Here is a 25,735-nt window from a genome sequence, read left to right on the forward strand (position 1 = left end):
ACACCAACATGGTATAACTTCAAGGAAGAAAATTCTTAGAAACTCAAATTATACATGTCGCTTAAAATTACGTTGAAGGTTGTCAAGGGAAAGTCCAACGTCCGGGAGATTTGCACACGTTTCATGTGTGGTTTAGCATCCACTCTTTCAATAAACTTTAATTTATGTACGTTGTTACACAATTCATTTACGAACATAAAAGTAAGCTCCAACATGTCGGCTGTATACGTAAGTACAGTAGGCCTAATTTACATACATAAGTCACTCAGGAGTAAAACTGGTCCATGTGTATGTGCGGGTGCACCGACTTCTGCTGACTTACATAAGCAACGGGTCGAGTGGTACTACAAAACTCCCTGCACTTTCCAGCAGATCATTTTCAATACTCTTTTCAGTGTGGTAATAAATATGGACCATCGTAGCATTTACACTTACAAAAATAAAAAAAATAGTTCACGCATGCTATGTCCTTCACATTTCGTCAGAAAAGAAGATGGGTACAATTTTAAAGATACTCTCTCAATAACAGGTCTAAATGATATCACGCTTTCCCATAAACAAGACCACTGGTATTTCCTACATTAAAATTAAGTTCCCAATGTCCATTTTAGGTTCCATAACGACCGCTGTACATCACACAGGAAAAGAAAAGGCACGCAAATAGCTTTTAAATTGAAAATGAGAGTTAATTACTGTATGTCAAATGGGTGAGAGCAGGCCTTCTTTTGTTTGTCTAAAGCCATTTCTACTTATAGGTACACTGTTGGGTTCTGTACTGATATTGCGAGCATGGTCGATCCATTGTGTATGATGACACGCATAAAAACTAATGTCCAATAACAAGTAACTGGGCGAGACCACGGCTTGCCATGGACTGCCCGCTCACATTTCCCCCTTCGCGCCGTTACTCTCTGCCTCTGCATCATCTGAAAGATTCTGTTTGAACGATCAGTTCTTAGTTTAGGCCTAGACGGACCAGTGGCTAATCGCGGAAGCGGGTTAAACCCGCGCTGTCTGAAAGAGGCCTCACGAACATAAAATTAAATACCAGCACGTCAGACGCAAAGAGAATAAGACTGACTTGGGACTAATGCCCCCTACAGTCGTAGGTTGACACGCAACCATGCTCCACGGCTGTGAAATTAAGTTCTACGAAATCCTTACCCAGGCCAGTTGTCGCTGGCCTGTCTTGCACACAAAGTGGCCAGGAACCGTAATTTAAATTGCTTATGGTGGGAGTTACAAATGTACTAAAGAATGACTTAAGTGTGCTATCCTTTTTTTTAGCGTGTATTTTATAGGAAACTTCCTGGGACTGCGGAATAATTTTGTAACAACCAGGGAAACGCACTACAGAGGGAAGTCTTACCATTTTCGACTGTACATCTGCTTTTTGCCAGTTTTTCTAGTTTCAAATTAAGAATAGAAGTAACCTGCTAGTCCTAAAATCTGCAACTTTCAGTGACTATCTTTATTGTAGATTTATAAATCTGGAGGCTTATATCCCATTAGTTGAAATAATTACAACATGCGTTTTATATTCCTGAGAACCATTCTCTCTCTAATGCTCTTCATAATCTGTATCTAGGATGGTGGCTCTCACGATGATGAAGACGATTGTGGCTGGTCAGTGGATGTGTCGGAAGAAGCTGTGCGTGCACGTCTACAAGACCTGACAGACGGAGCCAAGGGTATGACCATCACGGACGATCTTGAGAAGTCGGAGAGAGAACGTTGTGATTTGATGTTCGAGTTTGTCAAGGCTCGTCGTGACCAGGGAACTTTAGATTCATCTTATAAGGAACTCTTAGCAGAAGCTGAGCGCCTTGAGATCAAGTCTAAAGTTCCCCTGGTTCTCGCAGAGTTGCTCTTCGATCAAAATATCCACACACAGGTAAGACCTCTAGCTTAAAACAAAAAAAAAGTAAATGTTAATACAACAGAAAGTTACAGGCAGATTGGAGGTTATTTCTCTTCAAATTGACCAGATGATGAAATACCAAGGGTGGGTCTTTTACACGATTATAGGACATGCCCGGTTCAAGGTAATATTGAACTGGTAAGTTACATTATACATCACAATATTCTGCAAACTGCTTACAAGATTGTTGTGTTAACAAGATCTTATCAAACCATCCATTACTTATGCTGAAATTACATACACCTGAATCAGAAGGAAATTTGAAGGCTTTTTTCCTTCAACATTTGTCCACTGTAAGGTCGATTGAACTGCTCAAAATCTGCATTATTCACTTCTTTATTTGGGTGCTACAGTCTTGCTGTGATGTCTTTCTCATTTTCTATCCTGTTAATTAATGGTTATGATTTGCAATACAGTTTTGGGGGTTTAACTTTTCCTGCACTTAAACTCGTTTGCTATTTACATTCAGATCTTCCTATATTGCAGAAATTCGTTATCCTAGTGAAATCAAATTTATTTTTCTCTTATGCACACTACCAATTATACTGAACCTCAGACATACCAAGAATAGTGCATGTAGGGATGTACAGTAATGCACTCTAAATACATTTTTCAGTTTCCTGGTGGTCGGAAAGGGGATGTATTGTTGATTAACGACCAAAATTCATGTTCTTCGTTGGGGAAAGGAGTGACACTCAGTTGAAGTAATGCGTGCTGGAGAAGTCTCGCTGCATTGGCTTTATTACAGGGACTTTCACTCAAAGTGGGGCCGGCACAGCGCAGCAGGTAGATAGGCGAGCTGAAGGTCAGACGAGCCTGTGGCAACTCGTTGAACTTGGGGCCGGGAGAGCGCCCGTATGAATCGCATGTAAATAACAAATAACGCATAATCACGGTAAAATAATTTCTCACCTTGTCACAGAAAATGTAGAAAATGTCCTCCACCTGCTTCTGCACATTTCTGGCTTCGTCTAAGGAAATTTTCATTCAGATCAAAGTACTTTATTTGCAAATGAAGTCTACCTCTGTGGAAAATGATACGCACACACAAAAACATTGTTCTCAAAAACTAAATTTTAAATTAATAAAAGACACATTTCCTAAAATATAGTATTATACAATTTACTTTTGACAATTTTTCTACTAAGCACACAGTTCATCCATAATTACTATTATCCTTGTACTATCTTCTGTACTTACACATAATCAACTCGTATACTGTTATGTGGCATGACTTGAAAAAATACTATACAATTGCTATAAGATTTAAATGTACATTGTTTTTTCAATTTATTTTTTATTACCATTTTGGTACCTAACGTGTAAAACGACTTTCTGCGTCTTAACCAGAGCCCCTTTTGCCACTGTTTTATGAAACAAACCCTCACACTCGTGAACTCAAACAAAATATCACAAGAGAAATTGAAGCTGTCTGGGTAGATGAACTAACGCGTATGAATGAAAATTTCCTTAGATGAAACGAGAAATTTGTGGATGCAGATGGAGGACATTTTCGACATAATCTGTAACAAGGTGAGAAATTATTTTACTTTGATTATACGTTGTGTGCTTGTTATTTACATGCAATTCATACAGGCGCTCTCCTTGTACTCGTCTGACCTTCAGCTCGCCCATCTACTCGTTGTGCTGCTCCGGCCGGCCAGCCCCACTTTGAGTGAGAGACCCTGTATATCTCAATTTTATATCGCCACCTCCCTGGAACATTTTGTTTATAGCCTTTCTCTTAATCTTTTTACTGTAACTGATACACCATTGTGTTCATCCTTTTGTGTGTTCGGTGTTCTTATGTAGGGTTTTACCTTCTGTTTGTGACTATGTATGATAAGTATTAAAAGTGAAACAAGCATGGTTTTCCCCTTGAAATGGTTGCTGCCACCACAAGTTGTATTACAGTAAAATGTTTGAATTACATTTTAGAAACAGGATGATTAATACCAGAGAATAAAGATATGCAGATGTGGAGTTTGTCCTTTTGTGTTTTTATATTAGTTTGTCTCTAGATTCTGGCATATCATGTTCATCCTATCAATGTTCTTACCTTGTTTCCAAATAAGACTAGTTGGTCACTTGTTCCCTTCCATGACTTCTGACTCCTGGGTTCCTTTTCATCGTTGTTAGTCCTGTGTTGCTAGTCCATTACCATATGTATTTCTCTTTATCTTTAGTCTCTTCCCTTTCCCTGTGTTTATCCTGCTTCCTTCTTACTCCCTACTACCCACATAAAGTCAGAATATCTGTGAAGAGGGCCCCTCAGTTAGTGTTGAAATCTGTCCTCCTGTTGAAGCTGAGAAATAGGAACCAGCTTATTGGGAGCTAAGAAGAAATGGATGTACAAAAACTGATATGAAGACCGCAGCGTATGAAAATGTAGAGATAATCTTTGTCCATCAATGTTTTCATGTTTCTCTTTGGCTCCTCATTTTGTGTTGCTCTGTCTTCCTACACCTACCTTTTGTTTTTATGCTAACATGTTCCTGACTTCCAGTCGAGGATTTGAAGATCAGTGATTTTTATAAACAAAATGGAAGGAAGATAGCAGTGTGTGTTTTGAAGGAGTTTGTCGCTGTGTGGTCATGTGATTTTTTTATTATTGACCTCTTTGCCTCCAAGTCTCTTCAATGCTTTTGCCAAGCTTGCTGTATGTTCATATGCTGGTTGTTACTTTCCTGTTACATATATATATGAAGATGACCTAAAGTACTTCTGTTACAGGTAAGAAAGTACCGTGTGCTGTTCCTTCGTTTCACACATGAAGATCACAAGGCTCAGAAATACCTTATTGGTGGAATTGAGCAAGTTATTGCCCTGCACAAGGATGCCTTGCTGCCCAAAGTTCCTGCTCTTTTCAAAGTAAGTCCATACTCTTCAAAAGTAATTGCCTATCGCTGAACATGAGTTGTGTACGTAGGATTTGGACTTCGGAGATACGATTTCAAGCTGTGCTGTTGCCAGCCCTGAAAATGTTTTACTATCGTTTTCTATTTTCACCTCGAAAAATTGTCGGAACTGTACAACGCAATTTTATATTTGATTTAACGTAATTCACATTAGGGCAAAACGTGTATTTAGCGTAAGGAAATTTTTTAGTTTTTCATTATGACTAAGGGACATTCAGAACCTATGAAAAAGACTTCATAAGTGTGCTAAGGATGATTCAAGACAGAAGAGGAATATAGAGCACAGGCACTTAGGTCTAAAGTGAGATGTCAGACTCGAATACACATTTGGCCGCCGTATTTAGTATTGTAGAAGAGAACCCCTTTGTAATGACAATATTATTATAGCCTTTGAAAATTATATGTAAAATACCCTTCGGATACAGTGAGAACCCTTTTACAGATTCATCCATTATTACGGGCAAATTCGGGCTTGATAGTTTTCCATTACCAGTACCAATGTTCATGCACTCCAGCTTTTATATTGAATGCGATCAGTCATTTTCCGTATCTTCCTCGCTTCATGGACGAGCGAGCTCTCCCCGACTTTCAAAGACGCTGTCCATGTCAATTAATACTACCCACAACTCAGACTAGTGTAAACAAACACTGGGAGAACTAACAACAGCCCTTTCAGACCCAAGACTAAGCGGAGAGAATTTTATTTTGCAATTTTCGTTGTTTAATATCTCAATTAATCACAGTCATAAAAAAAGCTGTTGCAGCAAAAAAAATTTATTCCATTGTTTTTTATGACCCACACATTTGTGTGGGCTGGGTCTATACTCAGTCGTTTTAGTGCAGAACTAGTGTAATTTGTGAAGTTCGCTTTATATTTACTAATATTAGTATAGCAATGAAATACTTTTTTCTAGAAGGAGATGGAAGGTAGATATACATGTTCTATCACATCAAATTTGTTTATCTATCTAATATACACAATACAAGCAGTGAGAAATTGTCCCAAATTTTGTAGGAATTAATAAATAATTGTGAAAAATGCTTACGCTTACATCATTTCCTGTGGAATTCCCTGAAACACTTATTCTTACTTGTTAGGCATAGGTAAATATTACACTTAGTACATCGCACTCTGGTTCGGCTGGATCAGCTGGTCATGCTGCCCATGCGCGCTGTCGGCAGTTCATCTACAGCTGGCCAATGCTCAGAACCTTCGAGCCCTTGTCCACACATGGGAGTGGTGTACACATCTTGTTGGTGGATCTCATTCTTGTACTTCCTCTTCTTGAAAGGGCACTAAGTCGGCTTATGCAATAAGTATTTCAGCTAAGGCTAATCGAAATTTAATTAGATCAAGGACGTCTTAACTCCATTGCATGTAGCATCTCTCCTGTACTCCATCCACGCATTAACGGTCGCCAGATCAATAGGGTGAATGGCGGTTTTCAGTGTCCACTTCTTTGTTTTAAAGAAGTTTCAGTACTCTCCCAACAGCTGATCGCAGGTATCGATACCACCCATCTTATCACTTTTGGGGGGGGGGGGGTGCATTTGGAATTGGTACTTTAATGTACCTCTTTTCCTTTTTGTCCCATCTCTCTACTTCATGAAGTGGGCTTTCTCCATGCAAATTTGAGGCCATGGTCGCCACTTTAGAATCTTTCCATTGATTTAAACACATTCCATCATCTGATCGGCATGCCTCCTCAACTTCACCTCTTATCATCTCTTTGTAGGGTTTAAATGTTTCCTTTATCACTCTGTTCATCATCATAGTGCCACTTCCATAGATTCCTTTCTCACTTAGGGCATCAAGAAGGTGTATAGTTCTGAAATTTCTGTCAAAATAAATTTTTGACCAGTACGTTGGGTTCTTGATAGATGAAGAACAATTTATTTCTGAGATTTAAAGGTTATGTTAAAACAAAACTATGGTGTATATTAAATAATTGCTGTAAACTTAGCAGTTACTTACTTACACTGTAATATGTATTCATACATTAAGGAAATAATACTGTATATTCCTTTCCTTGGGCCATTTCTTAGTTGAGGAATAAGAATAAGGTTAGCACACTTCAGTCCCAGCCCACACAACCGTGTGGGTAACATTTTGTGAAGCTCTACAATAAAATAAACAAATTATAATTTCCGTATCTATGCATCAATGATACGAATGTGGTATTAGTTTTCATATTATGCAGTTTGATTTCACTATCTAACCAAATAAGGTAGTTATGAACAGACTTACCTGATAATGCAACGGTTGCCATGATGACCGCCAAAACCAGCAGAATCAACGTACTTCATAGGTCTTCCACAGGAGCACAGCACCAATTAATGTATATCAAAGAGTTTGCACAAAACCTATGCTTTAAAAATAAACGTCTCAGAATACTCTCAGTCACTGCAATGAATCATACCAACTGCTGAAATGTACCCACACAAACGTGTGGGTAGCGTCTGAAAGGGTTAGGAATGAAGGCTGAAGTAAGATTGCTTAATTTTAATACTAGATACTCAAAATAAAATAAGAATGTGTTACTTCTCCTTCCCAAGATACAGCGGGGTGCATAACTAGTTTCAGAGGTTAGGTTACAGTAGAACCTCGATAATTCAAAATCGGTTAATTCAAAATCTCGCCTTAATTCAAAGCATCTCTCGTTCCCGGAAACATGAGGTACGGATTTGCATGTTATTTAAATAGTTTAAATCGAAATACTGATAATTCGTAATTCGAAGAACGATATCTGTCCCTTTACTGAAATTTAGACTTTTAATTTGAAACTGCCTATACATCTTGAAAAAAAAAATCGGTATTTTACAGAATATTTAAATTCAAAATTTCTCTGCGTCATGAAAGAACGCGTTTTCCGGAACGCGCAGGGGTAACTTTTCTCACTTCCACCTACTTTGGCATGTCTACAGTTTGCTTCATATCTGCTATGTTCGCACGGAACCGTAATTATTTTGTATTCGGCGTTCTAAAGAACGCCATAATCACGTAGCAGGCAGTGTGTGGAGAGGTGGAATCCGCGAACTCTGGCGATGCCGCCAGTTGGCGATAAAGCGTGGCTTATAGCCTATAACCAATTCATACGCACCAAATAATATTGTCAATGCCGATAAAACTACAGTTTTTGTTTTATTTTTTTAAATGCTGAGGCCAAATGGACTTACGGTTTTAAAGGAGAGAATTGCCAGCTGGGAAATGTACTGTGTTGCTATGCAGTGCACACTGCACATGTGAGAGACTTTCTTCCCCCATCATAGGAAAGTTGGAAAAGGCACGATGTTTTAAGGACGTTGGGCACTTTCCATGCCAGTACAAGGCATCTAAAAATGCAAACAGTACAGTAATCCAAAAGATAAAACATTTGCACAGGGGAACCGGCATAATCTTTCCTCATCTTTGAAGTTTTTTCCTTCCTTTCATTGTGTAAGGTTGTTTGCAATTGTTTTATACAACTGCATTATTTGAATAATGTAAATGCACCTTGTTGGATACATTTCTTAAATAGTGTTTTCCATCCAAACCAAACCCCATGGCACTACAGCCCTTGAAGGGCCTTGGCCTACCAAGCGACCGCTGCTCAGCCCGAAGGCCTGCAGATTACGAGGTGTCATGTGGTCAGCACGACGAATCCTCTCGGCCGTTATTCTTGGCTTTCTAGACTGTGGCTGCTATCTCTGTCAGATATCTCCTCAATTCTAATCACGTAGGCTGAGTGGACCTCGAACCAGCCCTCGGGTCCAGGTAATAATTCCTGACCTGGCCGGGAATCGAACCCGGGGCCTCCGGGTAAGAGGCAGACACGCTACCCCTACACCACGGGGCCGGCAGTGTTTTCCATGACATTTGAAAAGTTTAAACTGGGAATCAAGGTGATTTGCATTCATTAATAGGTCTTAGAAGTGCCATGGCGGGAAATCGTACAAGTATGGTCACTGTTGTTGTAACGTGGACGTAAGCGAGAGACTTTTGCCTCTCGTCGTAGGAAAGTTCAATAAGCCGTGATGTTTTAAGGGCATCGGGTACTTTCCGTGCAAGCACAAGGCATCTAAAATGCTTACGGTACAGTAATTCAATGAATAAAGCACTTGCACAGGAGAGCCACTATAGAGTTCTCCTCGTCTTTGAATCATGTTTTCTTTCTTTTGATTTCATTGCATGAGGTTATGTTTGTTGGCAAGTTATCTAAGGACATTATTTGAATACTGTAAATGCACCTTGTTGGATACATTTTGGAAATATTTTTTTTCATGGCATTTGAGAGCTTTAAACTGTGGCCTGAGGTTAATTGCATGTAGTAAAGGGTCTTAGAATATATTGTGATGCTGCAAGGGTTGGCATTTTTGTCGGTTAATTCGAAATTACGTCATTCGAAGTCCGATTTTTGCGTCCCAACGACTTCGAATTAACAAGGTTTTACTGCATATGCTTCTGCATGTGGTTAAATTTCAGAAAGGCTGATCCCTTGTAAATTTATAATGAAAATTAGCTGATGTACCCGTGCTTTGCTACGGAATTCTACATTGTATATAGAATTCAAATTAGGTAGTGTACACGTTGTGACCATAGCGCTTAACGTTATGCTAGAAACGCAACAGAGAAATCACCAAAGGTCTTTTTTCATATGACGACTGGGTTAGGGAATTTTCATTGTAATGGTAAGCCCGCTTGCCTACTTCAGTCACAATTAGGTTTGGGAATTTCATTATAATGGCAGACACTCACTCTCCATCTGCCTGTTCACATTTTCAGAAAGACTGTCTTAGTGGTTTTCCCAACTGACATGAACATACGTCATTACAATGACGTCGGTAGGAATGGCGCGAGTAAAAACAATGCTTTCATATTAAATACTCGATCAGATGAAAAGCCGCACATTTTCTCACTTTTAACAAACAGTACTACGCTGCCAATCTAACAGTCCAAAGTTCCAGAGCTGGAATGACCAAGTCGCAGACACCCGTGACCCGTGAACACTTAGTCTTTTTTCGTGGGGAGGGGGGGTCGAATAGTGGAGAGTCCAAGGGCAAAAACTATTCCCTTTTACAAATGTTTCCTAGGAGTACCCGACGAGTCGGAAAATCTCAATTCACTACACTGGCGGCAGAAAAATATGACTTGGAGACAAATTCTTCCTCCAAGCCAGAAGAGAAACCCCCTCTTCATTGCTAAACTATATATATAAAATAAGAGTTTTGTCTGTACATTCCTCAGAATTTAAAAAGAATGGTATTTCTGTATCAGTCGTGTCCACAGTAACAATGAAATGCACTTTTTAATTTTCCATAATTTGTCTATGTATGTACACGCATCACGAGAAAACGGCTGAAGAGAATTTAATGAAAATCGGTATGCAAAGTCCGGGAATAAGTCACTACAATCTAGGCCACAAATAATTGTATTCACGCTGATTGAAATGGTAGTTAAGGGGAAGGGCTAAAATTTAATTCTCAAATATTTATTAGTGGTCGTATCGATAAATACCACGTAACTAAAGTTATATAGTAATTAATTTCTGATCATTTGTCTTAAACATTGTTACCGTACCAGCTACGATCGTAGAGGTATTCATGAATTTGGATTTTTGTTACTACGTCCATATCAGCGCCGAGCCGCGAGAAAATGGGTAAACAGAATTTAATGAAAATCTATATGTAAATTCGGAGAATAAGGGACTACAGTCCACGCTACAAATAATTTTATAAGACGCCCCAATCTCACAGTCCAAAGAAAATTAAATGTGAAGGCCTACAATGTATAAAGGTCATAAAATCAATCAACATTGCGTTGACCATTGTTTGTTCTGATGTGCTTTGTGTCTTCTGTTGCCTTTCCTCTCTGATAGATAGGTTTACTGCTGCAATTTGCCTTACGTCGCACTGTCACAGGTAGGTCTTATGCTGACGATGGGATACGAAAGGACTAGGAGTGTTAAGAAAGAGGCCTTCGCCTTAGTTAACCCTCTCACTGCCGCGCGTATTTCTTAGGTACTAGCCACGAGTGCCACCCGCGTTTTGTCCGATTTGCAAATGACTAGGAAAAAAATCATTGCTCTCAATTTATACCCATTCTAAGTGAAATTTTTTGTTATATAGAAGGAATATCCCTTTGCATTAATAGCAGTTTATACCTAAAATCATTTATAGTTAAAATTAAAATAAATCACAAATTTAAAAATTTTAAATAATATTAATGAAAATCGACATTTTAAGGCAAACATGTAGCTATAAAAATCAGTATGACACACTAACCGGTGGTATTTCTTGTAGCATAGATTCGACTGTCGTATTGGATAAAATTATGTTACTTGGAGTGGTAATATGTCTTAAAAATCAAAATATAAGGTACAGATACAGCATCATAAGGTGGGGCATGTTTCGGTCCGGGTAACTCGAGGAAAGGGTGAGGTGGTTGGTATGGTAAATCACTATCACAGGTAACTTCACTGAATAATGGCAGTGTGTGATATTGTTAATACCAATATTATCGTAGAAATCTTCATTACATTCCAAATTATTTCTAACCTCGGCAATTGGCGGTGTTTACAGAATAGTTTTCAGAATCACTCTCACTGACTATAATCTCACTAGAAGTATTTTCAACACTGTTATGAAGTCCAGTTCATTTTTTGACTCAGGATAATAGTCATTCCCTAAACTATGTATGTAGTCAGTTAGACCATCATTATTTGTAAATACGTCGTCGCGTAAGTCCGCAATCACTGTTGACAAGTGCACAAGATGTGCGGACACAGCCTTCAGATTTTTTATATGTTTGTCACACGAAAACAATTTTATGTGGGTTGTGGTGGTAAATTTGGAGACTACACACCTTCCTTGATAAGAATATACTGATGTGCTGCCATCTAACGGAAAAGGATGAGCTACAATGGTTTCTAAACGAGTCTGCATAAGGGATGAAATATCATTCCTGGCACTTTTGGCGAGTTCACAGAGGAATGATAAATCATCCCTTGGCGCTCAGAGTTAAGGTACAGCCCCATCATTTTCCTGGTGTGAAAATTGGAAACCACGGAATACCATCTTCAGGGCTGCCAAATGTGGGGTTCGAATCCACTATCTCCTGGATGCAAGCTCACAGCTGCACGCCCCTAACGACACGGCCAACTCGCCCAACTCGCCCAGTCGTACTGAGTGTAACACCCTGCCTGAATATTGACGGGAAGTAGCTGGGGAGTTTGGTAACTTTCTTCTTTAGCATGCCATGCCTCTGGTTTATATATTTTCTGATACTGCTGATACGTAACACACTGGTTCATCATAGCATTCGAATTATTCCATCCCTACTCTGAAGCACTGATTGGAATGAGCAGTGTGCATATTTAACGGAATAACGGCAGAGGAGTGTTCACGGCTGTCTGCGGCCTGGTCATTCCAGCTCTGAACCTATGGACTGTTAGATCAGCACCGAAGTACTGTTCGTTAAAAGGGAGAAAATGTTTTTTTTTTTTTTTTTTTTTTTAGTACGTCATATGATAACATTGCTTTCAATAGCTACTGTCCTACTGACTTTTTTGTAATGATGTATGTGGAATTAAGTTAAGAAAACCACAAGTTCAGTCTTTCTGAGAATCCTGTAGCGAAGCACGGGTACGTCAGCTAGTTTGGAATAAAATGAATGTAGAATTTAATAAAAATGAAGAGGAAGAAGCTTTTTTTAAGAAACTGCTCTTTTCAGGGTTGAATTTTGAGTTATTTAGTGTATTGTTGTGCTACAATTTAGAATAGGCCTAAATTGTAATTCTAGAAAAGGTCATACTACTACTACTAAGTGAGCCTCTGTCTTAAGTGTGCACGCTGCTCATTCAAAACAGCGCGTCATATCGAATAGTTGGAATACTATGATGAACCAGTGTGTTACATACCAGCAGTATGGTATCAGAAAATGTATGAACCAGAGGAATGACATGCTAAAGAAGAAAGTTTTCTAACTCCCCCAGCTGTTTCCCGCCAATGTTCAGTCAGGCTGTTATACTCGGTACGCAGCAGACAGACAGACAAAAAAAATAATTGAGAAGTAAAATGTGCATTTCCTTGTTACTATGGACATGACCGATACAGAAGTACCATTCTTTCCAAAGTCTGGGCACTGTAGAGTCAAAACTCATATTTTATATATATATGGATGTTACTATTACTCTACAGGTAGCCTCAAATAGGTTTTCATAATACGTGCGTTGTAAACCTAGGTTAAGTGACGCCGTTTTAAGTAAGAGAGTGGAAACCATTGCCACAAGCCTTGGGAGTGATGCTATTACAATTTTTAAGAATGAAACTGAATATGCATGTTCAGACTATTGAAATTGGAAAATACCATGCTAATGAGAGAGCCACTGTTGGAAGACATCGGCAAATTTTTTTTATAAACAACTGAATGCTGTTTCATACAGATTTTAATGTTTTTTTTTGTGTGGAAAATTGTGTTTAACCTTACAAGAAAAACCTTAAACTGAAGCATTTATGCATTAGACAAAATTCAACAGTCGAACTGTGGGCTCACCATTATCAGCGAACATATTCCAAAATAACATTGAAAACAATTTCTTAACCAACTAAGAGACGTAAAGGAAGACCAAATTTTAAGCGGTGTACAACTAAAAGAAGCTAGGTTACAAAAGGACTACTATGGTAGCACTTCGTTGATTCGTAGAGGCTTGCAGACAATGTTAAAAGGTGTAACAGTGTACAACGATGGTGTATGTAGGAGATAATGATCCATTATTTAGGTATCACATTTCCCTGTGTATGTAGTGAGGATCATCAACCATAGCCTTCAGCAATTATTCAGTTGGATTTTGCAAATAGCATCGGTCTGCTAATCTGATAATAGTGCAAAGGAACAAATTTGTTAGGCTGTACCCAAGCAAGCACACATTGCATGCATGCACTAATTATTTTTTCAAAGAACTATCTGAGCCAGAGCTAGTTATGGTGCAATGCAGGTCTCTAGCTTAGATAGAGGGGCTTATGAGTCTTATTGTCATAGTCAATACGGACAATTTAGGACAAAAAAATGGTCAAATTTGTCTTCATTGTGTTCTCTATTCAGTTGTTCTGTATTTATAATCTTTGTAATTTTTGTTGGGACACAAAAATGGCAGTTCTGAACATAAACAGAGTTTTCTTCAAATTACGTTACAAGACACATAATAAAGGATGGTCGATGACTTCGTTAGTTGAAAGTAATGAGTGTCCAGAACTCTCAATCCCGTATCATGACCGAGAACCTATAGAATTCGTTCCAAGCTGGTTGTGAATTTATTTGGAAGTGCATGAATTCAGAACACGCTCTGGATTTCTGTTGGAACAAACCTTAAGAAAACCTGTTCCCGTAACAGTTCAGTAGAGCAGTTAGAGCAAGTTTTCACAACTAGCATTTTCTTCCAGGCTTTTAGACTATAGTTGCATTTTTAATATACTACTATACTGCTTTGCAAAGAATGCTCTTCGTGCTGGTAACCATAAGGTCGGTTTCCAAGAAGTTAACACACCGTGATCTTTAAAAATAAATGCCTCTATGGAAAAGCTCAGCTTGTGACTGAGACGTTTGATAATATTCACAAATATAAGGCTAGGAAGCTTCCACCTAATCAGTATTTTATTTTGTCTTATTACTGTACATAACCGGTTTCGACCTTCTTAGAGGTCATCCTCAGCTGGTCATATATTCTAAAGTTAACGTAACATATAATTAAAACATCACTAAATTCAATGACGAGTGTCGCATGATACGAGTGTTATAGTATCAATATTACAGTTTTTTCTTCATAACTAGAACAATAGTTAAATGACATGAATATGAGACTTAAATTCTACTATTTTATACATGGATAAGATATATTTGGTTAAAATACAATGTTCTTGAGCTTAGAATGTTCACTGTGTACTTGCTGTCCACAATAAAACTTCAGAGCTGAGTTGATAAAACCTTTGTGATTACATAGGAAAGTTCATATGTTGTTCTCGTATTTTTATACTTGCGATATAAAACTTAATCAATCTACATGTAAATAAATCTCAATCTATCAGGTACCATATTCTTCAGTTTAGAATTGTTCCATGGCATTCATACAATCCACATTAAAGTTTATATCTATGCTGGGAAACATTATGTAGATACTCAGTTGAATTTATGTAAAATTATAATGTGGGTTATTAATCTTTCGACGTTTTTTCCTGAGTTTTTTGCTAACTATTTTCGTTAAAATATTGTAACATGTTATCTTACAACTCAGCTATGAAGTTTTAGTGTGGACTGCAAGTACATTCTAAGCTCAAGAACAATGTATTTTCACCAAATACTGTATATCTTATCCATGTATAAAATAGAATTTAAGTCTCATATTCAGATCATTTAACTCAACGATTGTTTTAAAGCCATGGGGAAGAAACTATAATACTGAAAATGAAATGAAAACCTACAACCTGTTTTCCAGTCATTGACCAGGTCAGGGATGTAATGAATGAAGCAGATATAGGCTATTAGTACAATGGGGTCGCCACTCCTAAAGTGATTATTAATGAATGATACATGCTATGAAATGATAATGGAGAGTGTTGCTGGAATGAAAGATGACAGGGAAAACCGGAGTACCTGGAGAAAAACCTGTCCCACCTCCGCTTTGTCCAGCACAAATCTTGCATGGAGTGACCGGGATTTGAACCATGGTATCCAGCGGTGAGAGGACGATGCGCTGCCGTCTGAGCCACGGAGGCTACTAATACTGATACTATAACACTTTTATTCATATCATGTGACACTCTTCATTGAATTTAGTGATGTTAACTTTAGAATATATGACCATCTGAGGATGACTGCTAAAAAGGTTGAAACTAGTCCTATACATTAAGACAAAACAGTATTTATTAGGTGAAAGCTTCCTATCCTTATATTTGTGAATAACAAATATCAATACGGACATGAAACTAATAGATTATGATACGTTTGATAATATTCCGAGGTCAAGAATTCATAAACGATGTGTATTGGTGCTGAAACTCTTCAGGTAGGGCTATGTTATACATCATTCAGCCCAAGTTGGCATGTTCGATCTTGGCTCAGTCCAGTGGTATCTAAAGGTGCTCAGATATATATGTCAGCCATGTGTCAGTAGATTTACCAGCATGTAAAAGAACTCCCCTAGGACAAAATATCAGCATTTCCGAAAACTGTACAAGTAGTTAGTGGGACGTAAATCCGATATTAAATATCAGTCAGTGATAGCAACATTGGTCGGAACAAGTGCTGCATAAGCTAAACATTCCAGCCAGGATACACCTCAGACAATTCTGAAACAGTGAGATTGCATAGAGGCAGAGTTAATGGTAGAAGAGATGAGTGAAAGGGTTACATTAATGAAGAGAAGATTAAAAAAGCAAAATCAAGGACAACGCACATGATTCAGATTATGGGACAAAAATGTTCTGAAAATTGTCTGTAGGCTAGTAAGAAATTTTACTGAGAAACTTGAGCTTCATTTTTCTCAGTTACATACTATCAGGATGAAATAATCATTATTATAGTCAAAAGTGTAAATAATAACCCCCTGAAAACAGAGTTGGTTGCGCAGTTTGGGCTGTGTAGTAGTTAAATTTTTATTTGGGAGATAGTGGGTTCACTCGCCACTGTCAGCAGCCCTGAAGGTGGTTTTCTACGGTTTCCCATTTTCACACCTGTCGGAACAAGCCTGTGCCTTGATTAGGTCATGGTCGCTTCCTTTCTAGTCCTAGCTCTTCATTGCCACAGGACCTGTCTTTGGTGAATGCTGCCTGAATCAATAGCAACTGAAAAACTAACGTGTGGAAATTTCAGGTGATCAACCCAAATAGATTTAAAGCGAAGTGTAAGTAGTGTGGCTGAAATTTGGTGATTTAACTTGGGCGAGATAGGCAAATCGTCCTCAGTGTTGAATAAGATGATGTACAATATTATAGGGAAGGATCCACCTTTCAATACTCCGTAGTAAGTTGAACTAAAAAGCAGTTACAACCTGTTTATTGGGACCGGAGATGTGGGAATGTTGGCCCTAGACTCTAGTCTTCACATTTGTTGTTGTTGTTGCAAATTTTGACACTGACCTATCTGTTGTGTGTTGGCAGCTATTCTATGACACTGACATTCTGGAAGAGAAGGTGATCCTCGAGTGGGCTGATAAGATCAGCAAAAAGTATGTGAGCCGTGAGCTTAGCCAGGAGATTCACCAGAAGGCTGAACCTTTCATCAAGTGGCTGCGAGAGGCAGAAGAAGAGGAGAGCGATAGTGACGATGAGGATGAGGAAGACGATCTAGAGGTATGCTATATTATTGTTTTCCTTCATTGTTGCAAGATCTCGGTTTGAGGGAGTCCCTTTTATCCCTAGCCTTGCTTTATGATTCTACAACTTATTTACATTCCTTTGGTTTATTGACTAATTGTTCTTTTTCACAAAACTGGTATTCAACGTGCACTCAGTAGCTTGTGTTAATTGTATTACTGTAATTATTATGGAAGTAGTGTTCCAGCCAGAAAAGTTCCAAAGACTTAAAAACTGAAGTCTCAAAGGGTCAAACCTATTTGCTGGTGGAGATTTACTCAGGAATTCTTTAGATCCATTGAAAAAATTACTGATGAGGTAAAGGAGACTAGCCTTTTATGGACTGAATCAAGAAAGGTTGATCAACAGAATACTACTACTACTACTACTGCTGCAAGAAAAGTGGAAAAAGCAGCCTGGGTGGTTTACACAGGTGCATAAAAGATCTAGTAGAAGTGGGTGTCAAGGAGGGCAGAATAACATCTAGGAAAAATTGAAATAGACTTTCAACCTATTAGGTCGTGTTGCGTACATTTGGTACAGTTTGGAGATGTTACGTCAGTTTAGATTACAATGAATCGTGAACATTTAATATTAATCTAGGAAAAAGTTGTAGGAATGAGGAACAAACCCAAAAAGCCAGTGACCAAACCACGGAACATTTCTGAGGAAGAAGCCAAAGACTAGGATCTCTGGCAAGAGTTCAAAGAGAAGGCCATTAGTCTGTGTAACAGTAGGGCAAGTAGATCGTGTAAACGTGGCCCAGAGATGGCCATGTCGATAAATGAATGAATGGTAATTGTTTGTTCGTCTGTCCAACCCTTGTCAGGTTTCATCTCACCTCATACCCAACCCCTTAGAGAATTTGTCGTGGCGGGTTTATATGACCGGATGTCCTTCCCGACATCAACCTCATCAAAGGAGTTATGAAATGAATGACGTGATATATGATAGTTGGAAGTGGGAGGGTGAAACCTGGTGCCCGAACCTAGCCTACTCCTGTCGAATAACACCAAGGCTCAAGGCTTAACGTCCCCATCCGGCGGACGAATCACCATCAACAGCATCGTGCCCTCACTCTATATGAGCACTGTGGAGAGGTTTGAAATTCAATCCAGGCTTTCGGCACACAATCTAGTGATTAGAAATTGTATACCACCCCCTCCCCTACCCTGCCAGCTAGCATTCTGATGGTGAAAATATATTTGACCAACGGGACTCGAACCGGCTAACCACGGTCTCAGACCATTTAGACTTCAACGCCTTAACGCGTTCGGTGGGCGAAGCGGCGAGATCCGCGGCTACAAGTCGCTTGCACGGTGAGGAACGCGGATATATCCGCCGATTCAAATTATATTTTTTTCTCAGTTGCCTGCCTGCAGAGGTTTATTTTCTTTTCAGCAGCGTATTCTGGATGAGTCTGCCCTCTGATGTGTGTTTTTCCAACTATGTTCTCCCAATACCAATGTGTCATCCGCGAGTTGCAACATAAAGAACAGAGCTGAGTCTGGGCAAGAACGACCTAAGGCCTAATAGCTCCGCGCTGAAGCTTTAGCTCATTGCCTGATCGTCCCTTGGATGTAATAATATTGCTATAGAAGGGATTCCTAGAGATGATGACACTGAATAGACCTCTCTGATGACATTTTAGAGCTGTGACCTGATTTATTATCCCCAGTCTTGAGTTCTTCCTTCACGACTGGAGTGTGTGTTTAGCGCGAGTTACACATTTTATTGTCGTACGCATCCGTAATAGTCATTTTTCATGATTTTCGTCCAAACTGCTGAGACCAGGGTTCTATTCGATCCTTTTTCTTACATTTTTTTCCGCTGAAATATCTATAACGAATTACCGTCCCCCACTGTTAGAGGAAGATGATTTACGGGCCATGATAAACGAAGTGTTGGAATTTAGTGGGGAAAATTGTGATATATTTGAAGTAAGTTCTGCCGAAGGGGAATTCGTAACTGACAGGAAATTACATGGATATTTCAATTACCTTTTTTTTTATGGCGAGGTATGCCAGAACATAGCTGAACAGACAAAAGATGCCGAGCAGGAAATCGCACATAAAACCCAGTTTAGTAAGACGAAAGGAAGGAATAGAGTTAAAGACAGTGTCTGGACAAATAAGGACAAAATAAAGCTTCTTATGGCTATACTGTTGCCACAGGGGTTTGTACAGAAACCTAAATTAGGACACTATTTCTCGCAATCACTTGTTCACTATGCCTATTTTCTATGAGTTGATGACAGAAAAGATTTTTTTATCGCCAGATTGAGAGGCTTGGACAGCCTCCTGGCCCCAACTTGGCAGGTTCGATTCTGGCTCATACCAGTGGTATTTGAAGGTGCTCAAATAAGTCGGCTTCTTGTCAGTAGATTTACTGGCGTGCATAAAAACTCCTGTGGGACTAAATTCCGGCACCTCAGTGTCTCCGAAAACCGTAAAAGTAGTTAGTGGGACGTGAAACCAATAACATTATCGTTATTATTATTAGATTTTCCTCCACAGCTTTTTGCATATCACTGAGAATGAGGTGAATAATGTACAACTTCCTTCCAAAATGTACGAGATAAATCCAGTATTTGACCACCTGTTAGCAAAATTTTTCGGAAGCTTATACCCCTGATGGTAAAATGTCAATTCATGAGAACTTCTTGCTATGGAAAGGGTGGCTAGGGTGGAAAGTTTACATAACAAAAAAACAATCTCGTTTCAGAATGGAATTATATAAATTATGCGAAGGCGAGACAGGTTATATAACATGACCTGCTCCCGTGTGTATCATATAATGAACAGCTCTAAAAGACATAACACTCTGAAGACTGTAAATACTGTAAATATTACCTGTATTGTAGTGTAATATAGTTCGTTTATGTCACTTATGAATTGTAGGGAGGCTATATAAACTTGATCTTTCGAAAGCGCTAACCAACATAACAGAAAATTTCGTGAGTATTATAATTTATTCCATTGTACATCTTTTAAGTACATGTAAACTTTGTAAATCTACAATTTTCATATAGAGAAACATTTATTTACAGGCAGAGATTGATAGTTAACTGCCTAAAATATTCAGGTGAAAGTTACTGTATAAACGAAAACCAGAGCTTTGCTTTTAGGAAGAAGCAATCTCGATTTCACAGTGTGAAAGCTCTTAGTACGTTTTTGCACAAAGTATTGAAAAACTAAAATAATAGACTTTTTCAACAATTAAATACATTATATTCAAGTAAATATTTCTCTTTTGGCCCTTCAATAATTCATTTTAGTCTAAGATTGTTTTTAATCAAGTAATTAAATATTTTCTTCAATTGGGGAAATTGCTCCCCACCTGAGAGTGAGCTAGTGTGTACCGAGCTCCCCGCTTAAGGGGTTAACGACCATGGCCACCAGGCGGGCTAAATGAATTAATGGTAATCGAGACTGAAAAATTAAATACCGTATAATCTCGAGTACCACCCACCACCGAATAAGACCCGCACCCTTATTTTGAAAGAACAAAATGTTTAAAAAGGGGGAAGTCAAAATTATTTACAATCTTTACTAACACACATCAGATGATTAGAAAATACAAATAAAAGTAAACAAACATTTCCAGAACGATATCCAACAAGTTCCTTCATTGTCATCATCATTACCAATTTCGGAACTTTCATCGCCATCACCTTCCTACAAAATATCGTCATCGCTGCCATCCATAGCATTATGCCTATTGCTCACAGTAAAATGTTTCGTAAAATTTGTTGTACAATTATTTTTATAAAAATTTGGTGAAAACAAGTTGTGTTGCTCACGGTAAAATGATTTTATAAAATCCGTGGAAACATCAGGATGGCCATCTATGAACTTACTTTAGAACTAAGATGTGTATGTGCTGCTATCTATCGATAAACTTATAAACCAAGAATCAACTGTTCAACTTACAATGTGTTTGAGAGAATGGCTCCAACAAACAAAGCAAAACTTGCTGCTTTAGCTGCAATTATATGTTGTACAGTGGTAAAAAGGAAGAAAAGAAATGCCAGGAAAGGCTGGACTCGGGATTGGATCAAAAGAAGAGAAGAAGATAGAGGATTGCTGTCCTTGGTCGAAAATTAGTTGAGGTTAGAAGACCAGTATTCATATAGGAATTCGGCGATTGTGTTTTATGCCGCTCTTCTTGCATTTCTGCTGTGGTAAAGTGGCGTTTTAACTTCGTACAAACAATGATATTTCTGGTATTCGTCAGTAAATCACTAGCAGCTTCCTTAGTCCACCCAGATCCTGCCATTTTAGAAAGAAGTGTTTGTTTACAATAGAGCTTCGCAATCTTCTCACAACGTAGCGCCAGCATCATCGTGATGTCAGCTTCGCGGATTGGTTCGTTTCGTAAAATTAATTTTACGGAATAGAACATGTCCTATTTTATGAAAAGTTTTATCAAAGGTTTCATAAAACTTGAATTTGACTGTGAGCAACAGAAATTTCATAAAATTAAATTATTGTACAATAAATTTGACAGAAAATTTTACCGTGAGCAACAGGCGTTAGAAATACTACATTTCCTGAAGTTCTTCCGTACGAGGTTTCCAGGGATATGATTCCATGCCGTCAAAATCCACAAACACAGCAGCTGAACTTCCGGGCGCTGAATGCGAACAGTTGGCGTCGGTGTGTGATTATCAGCCGCCATCCATTCTATATAGAGCTGTTTTAAGGCTGCCTTAAATGGACTGTTCACGCAAACATCCAGCGGCTGTAGCATAGACGTCCCGCCCGGAATGACTGCTAGATCGGTTTTCCCATCCTTGATATGTTTCTTCACAGCGTCTGTTGTGTGGCTGCGGTAACTGTCGAGAACAATAAGCTCTTTTGTCCCAATAATGCACCAGGGCAACGTTGCCAGACACGCGTTATCCAGTCTTGCACAAGTGAACTGTCCATCCAGCCGGAGTTCTGAGATCTGACGATGACACCAGCGGGTAGATTTTTAGGAAGCGTCTTTCACTTGAGAACAATGCACTGCGGCAATTTGGTTCCATCGGCGAGAATACACAACATTACCGTATACAGTTGTTTTTCATTACCACCTGTTCTAATGGTAACACTTTTTGCACCCTTATCATTCACAGTCCTGTTCACTGGCATTTCAAAGTAGACTGGTGTCTGATCTGCAAATACCGTATGCATTTTCCTTCCGCAACCGAATTATGTGACGCTGAAACGACAATAACTTCTCATCGTAGGCAACAAGAAGTCACTATGAAATTGAGGTACGCCTTTGTACGCTCAACCCATTTCTTTTATAAAAATTACAAGCGCATCCTCGGCTTGCCTTAAACCCTTCCATTGAAAGTTCCTTTGCGATCTCTAATGCCTTTAGCTGACACATTTCGGTTGACACACCCTATCCCAATTCTCGCCTTTCTGTCATATTTATGACTTTTTTTTTCCAACTTCCGCAAACTGTACACTCGGTCCACGAAAAGCTCTACGATCACCACTACATGTTAATAGCACATTTTTCTTCTTTCTTCAATAGCGAAGACACGAGTTATATCATATTTCCTTCCGGTGGCATGACTTCCAATAATTTCGGCTTCCCAAACTACTTTCAGTTTCTCACTCGCAGTAAAAGATCGCAAACGCTTTGTGGAATTCATGTTGATACTCCGAGAACGTCTGCGAGACTGGCGCCAAGCGCGGAAGTAGCGTATACTGAGAGCGGAGAGATCATTGTTGCCAAGCCGCGCCGGCGGTGATGCCCGATTTACGCGCATTCGGAAAGATAAATTTCCCAAAATTTTAAAAAAGATCCGCACCTAGGTTTGGAAGCGATATTTTCAAAAAAAAAAAAAAAAACAGTGCGGGTGGTACTCGAGATTATATGATATTATGCTTCGTGCAGTTTTTTGCATGAAACTTCAATTTGTGAAATTTAAGAAAGATGTTTTCATCAGCTGATATTGGAAAATGGGGAGTATTCTTCTCAGTTTCATCATTTAGGACTTGATTCTTGTTGTAGAACCATTTTATTATTAAAGTAAAATTAGTGCTTAATTTTTAGAGGTTATTGTAGATTTGTGAAGTTACCAGTGTTTTAAGCCCAGTGTGGCAGTGAGTGTAGGTACGTAACTCCACTAGTGCACTTTCATTGCATTATCCTACAAAGGAGGCTTGTAGTGGTGTCTTTAACGGCACACTCGCTGCTGGCGTGTCAATCCAACAAATGAGCCCAATGCCGCGCTGAGGAGCTTGAATACCCGCATAATTGTCATTACTGTGAACTTCGGGAGAAATGTTTTGAATATGAAGTTACTTCTGTAATCAATGTGGCCCGTATCATGGTTTTAAACTGTAGTTCTGATCAAACAATTGTTCTGTTTTCAGATTGAGTACAGTGATCGTATGAGCAGAACCTCCCCACTGAAGGAGCAACCCGTGGTGAAGCACGAAGAGGAGGAAGGGGAAGACGACCTGGACATCGATGCTATCTAAAGAGCAGGCAAACCCTCGATGACGGATGTTCTGTACTATGTGTGAATAATATTTTGTTTCTTATGAAGGAATAAAATAACATTCATTCCATTTTCATTCACGTTGCAACGTTGGAGGAAATAGTGTTCTTCTCTAGGAGTCCGTTTCCCCACTTCATTTTACTGGGGAATAGATTTCTTTTTAATTGATTTGCTTGGGTATTGTCAAAGTATATTCTTTTTATTATTAGTTAGAACTATTGTTCAAAAGAAAAAACTAATGTAAGTCAATTGTAGTTAACAAAGTTCGAATGGGGTTGGAGTGTGGAAATCATTATGCCAAGTGATGATTTTCAACGACATTGCAACGTTCAAGAGCACTTTTAAAGTAGTTATCTCTTGGAATGGCATTCTTCTTGTTCCTCTGCTTAAAAATAGAGATCATGTTCTTGGATTCAAAATCTGTTAACTCTTTGGAAGTGTGGCCTTTTTTCTTTTTCATTTAAAAATTTATCTTGAGGAAGAGGACTTTTGCACAATGCTTTAAGAAAATCTTCAAGTGGCAGCATTTTCATTGTTAAATATGAAAATATTGCTCATTCTTCCTCAGTTTATGGCAGTTTCTTGAATCGTTAATTTTGTGTGTGCACTTTTTATCTGTCAGTGGGGAAATGATAGTCCATCCATCTGTCTTGTGACTGAACTCGGGAAATTGTTCTACACAGCATTGAAATTGGAATTCCGTTCAGCAAGTGTTAACTCTTAAATCTGGGATCCTATATTGTTGAACAAGTGGCGTGCAGTAGTGAAGCTGGGATGGGGCTACATACATAACTAATAAATTTAAAAATGTGAAAATTTCTGTTGTTTCTGTAGATCAGATGGTCTTTAATTTTAATGAGAAGTTTTTGTCACTACTCTGTTGAAATTTATGGCATTTGGAAGAAGTTCCTGCAGATTATTTATTGATAATTATGTGCTGTGCATTCCATGTTGTATTAATTGATGTTTTTGTCACTGGTGAGCTACTTTTTTTATGATATTGGAAGTGAAATAAACTGTGCAGGTAATGAATAATGTTGGTTGAAGTAAAATAAAGATTATGCTTTACTCTTTGTGCATCTTTCTTTCTCTTTGAACTGTTCAACTGGAAATGTTGACTGTGTAACTGTGACTTGAATGTGTTAATTTTACTCTGCAGTTACTTACGTGCGTACAGTAAACTCTCGATTTAATGGACTATTAGCAGCTGAAGGATGTACATAAAACTGAAGTCAGTGAAATGTTGTATTTTAGAAGTATTGACATAAAATACTTTCACTAGCCTAGTGTTCTGTTTTTCCGTGGATACGGCTTGAAAACTGCACCGTGTTTCCCTTGCCTCGCATATAAGATGACCTTGCATTTTAGAAGGCATTTTAAAACCAAAATATGCTATAAACATAATTAAAACATATTTTGGCTTTCCTGTAACTAAGAGTATTAAATGCTGCATCTTTGTTCAAATCTAGACAGGCATTTTAAAATTTAAGTTTTTATGGAAATGAACATGCCAGTGGACTTTTATTCAGTTTACTCCAGCTAGACTCTTATGTTAAATAAAACAGTTCTGTATATGCCAAATGATGCTGGTTACACAATGAATTTTTAACATAGTTGCCTTGCTATAGGGTCTCGGTGTAGACCCTTGTTAATTTTCAAAGAAATTATTTTGAAAAGTCACAACAGGATTAACCACATCAAAGGCTGCTGTTTTGTTATTCGTTGTTAGACGATGACAAAACAACAGGTCATAGTGGTGGATACATTGGATAATTGGCTATCCCCATACGCTACGTTACTTAACATGTGCATAGCTGCTAATAGTTGTTCTTTACCAGCCTGTGAACCATTGTATGCTTTTTGACCTTGAGGGTAATATAGTGTATATGTCACTTCAGTTAAAATAAAGGAAAGAGAGAAAAGGTACAACATACTTCAAAATGGCAGGATTTACATCAGGCAAAACAAAGCAAGAAAGAACAGAGTGAAATTAAGTTTGGTTTTTCCCAGTTCAAAATATGTTGGTGGAGAGACTAAGAATGCTGGCACATCAAGAGAAGCATCTGG

General features: G+C 38.5%; 1 protein-coding gene across 6 annotated transcripts in view; it reads left to right on the plus strand.

Annotated features, from left to right (window-relative positions):
* Positions 1 to 24,741, plus strand: part of LOC136883485 (eukaryotic translation initiation factor 5) — a 188,046-nt gene extending 163,305 nt beyond the window's left edge. For all 6 annotated transcript variants that reach the window (XM_068229687.1, XM_067155827.2, XM_067155826.2 and 3 more), the window contains 4 exons: positions 1,589 to 1,894; positions 4,655 to 4,792; positions 16,969 to 17,160; positions 23,541 to 24,741. In XM_068229687.1, the coding sequence (XP_068085788.1) occupies positions 1,589 to 1,894; positions 4,655 to 4,792; positions 16,969 to 17,160; positions 23,541 to 23,648 (744 nt within the window). In that variant the 3' untranslated portion in view covers positions 23,649 to 24,741. The remainder of the gene's footprint in view (positions 1 to 1,588; positions 1,895 to 4,654; positions 4,793 to 16,968; positions 17,161 to 23,540) is intronic.
* The last annotated feature ends 994 nt before the right edge of the window (positions 24,742 to 25,735 follow it).

Source organism: Anabrus simplex, chromosome 11, assembly GCF_040414725.1.
Source record: "Anabrus simplex isolate iqAnaSimp1 chromosome 11, ASM4041472v1, whole genome shotgun sequence".
NCBI lineage: Eukaryota > Metazoa > Arthropoda > Insecta > Orthoptera > Tettigoniidae > Anabrus > Anabrus simplex.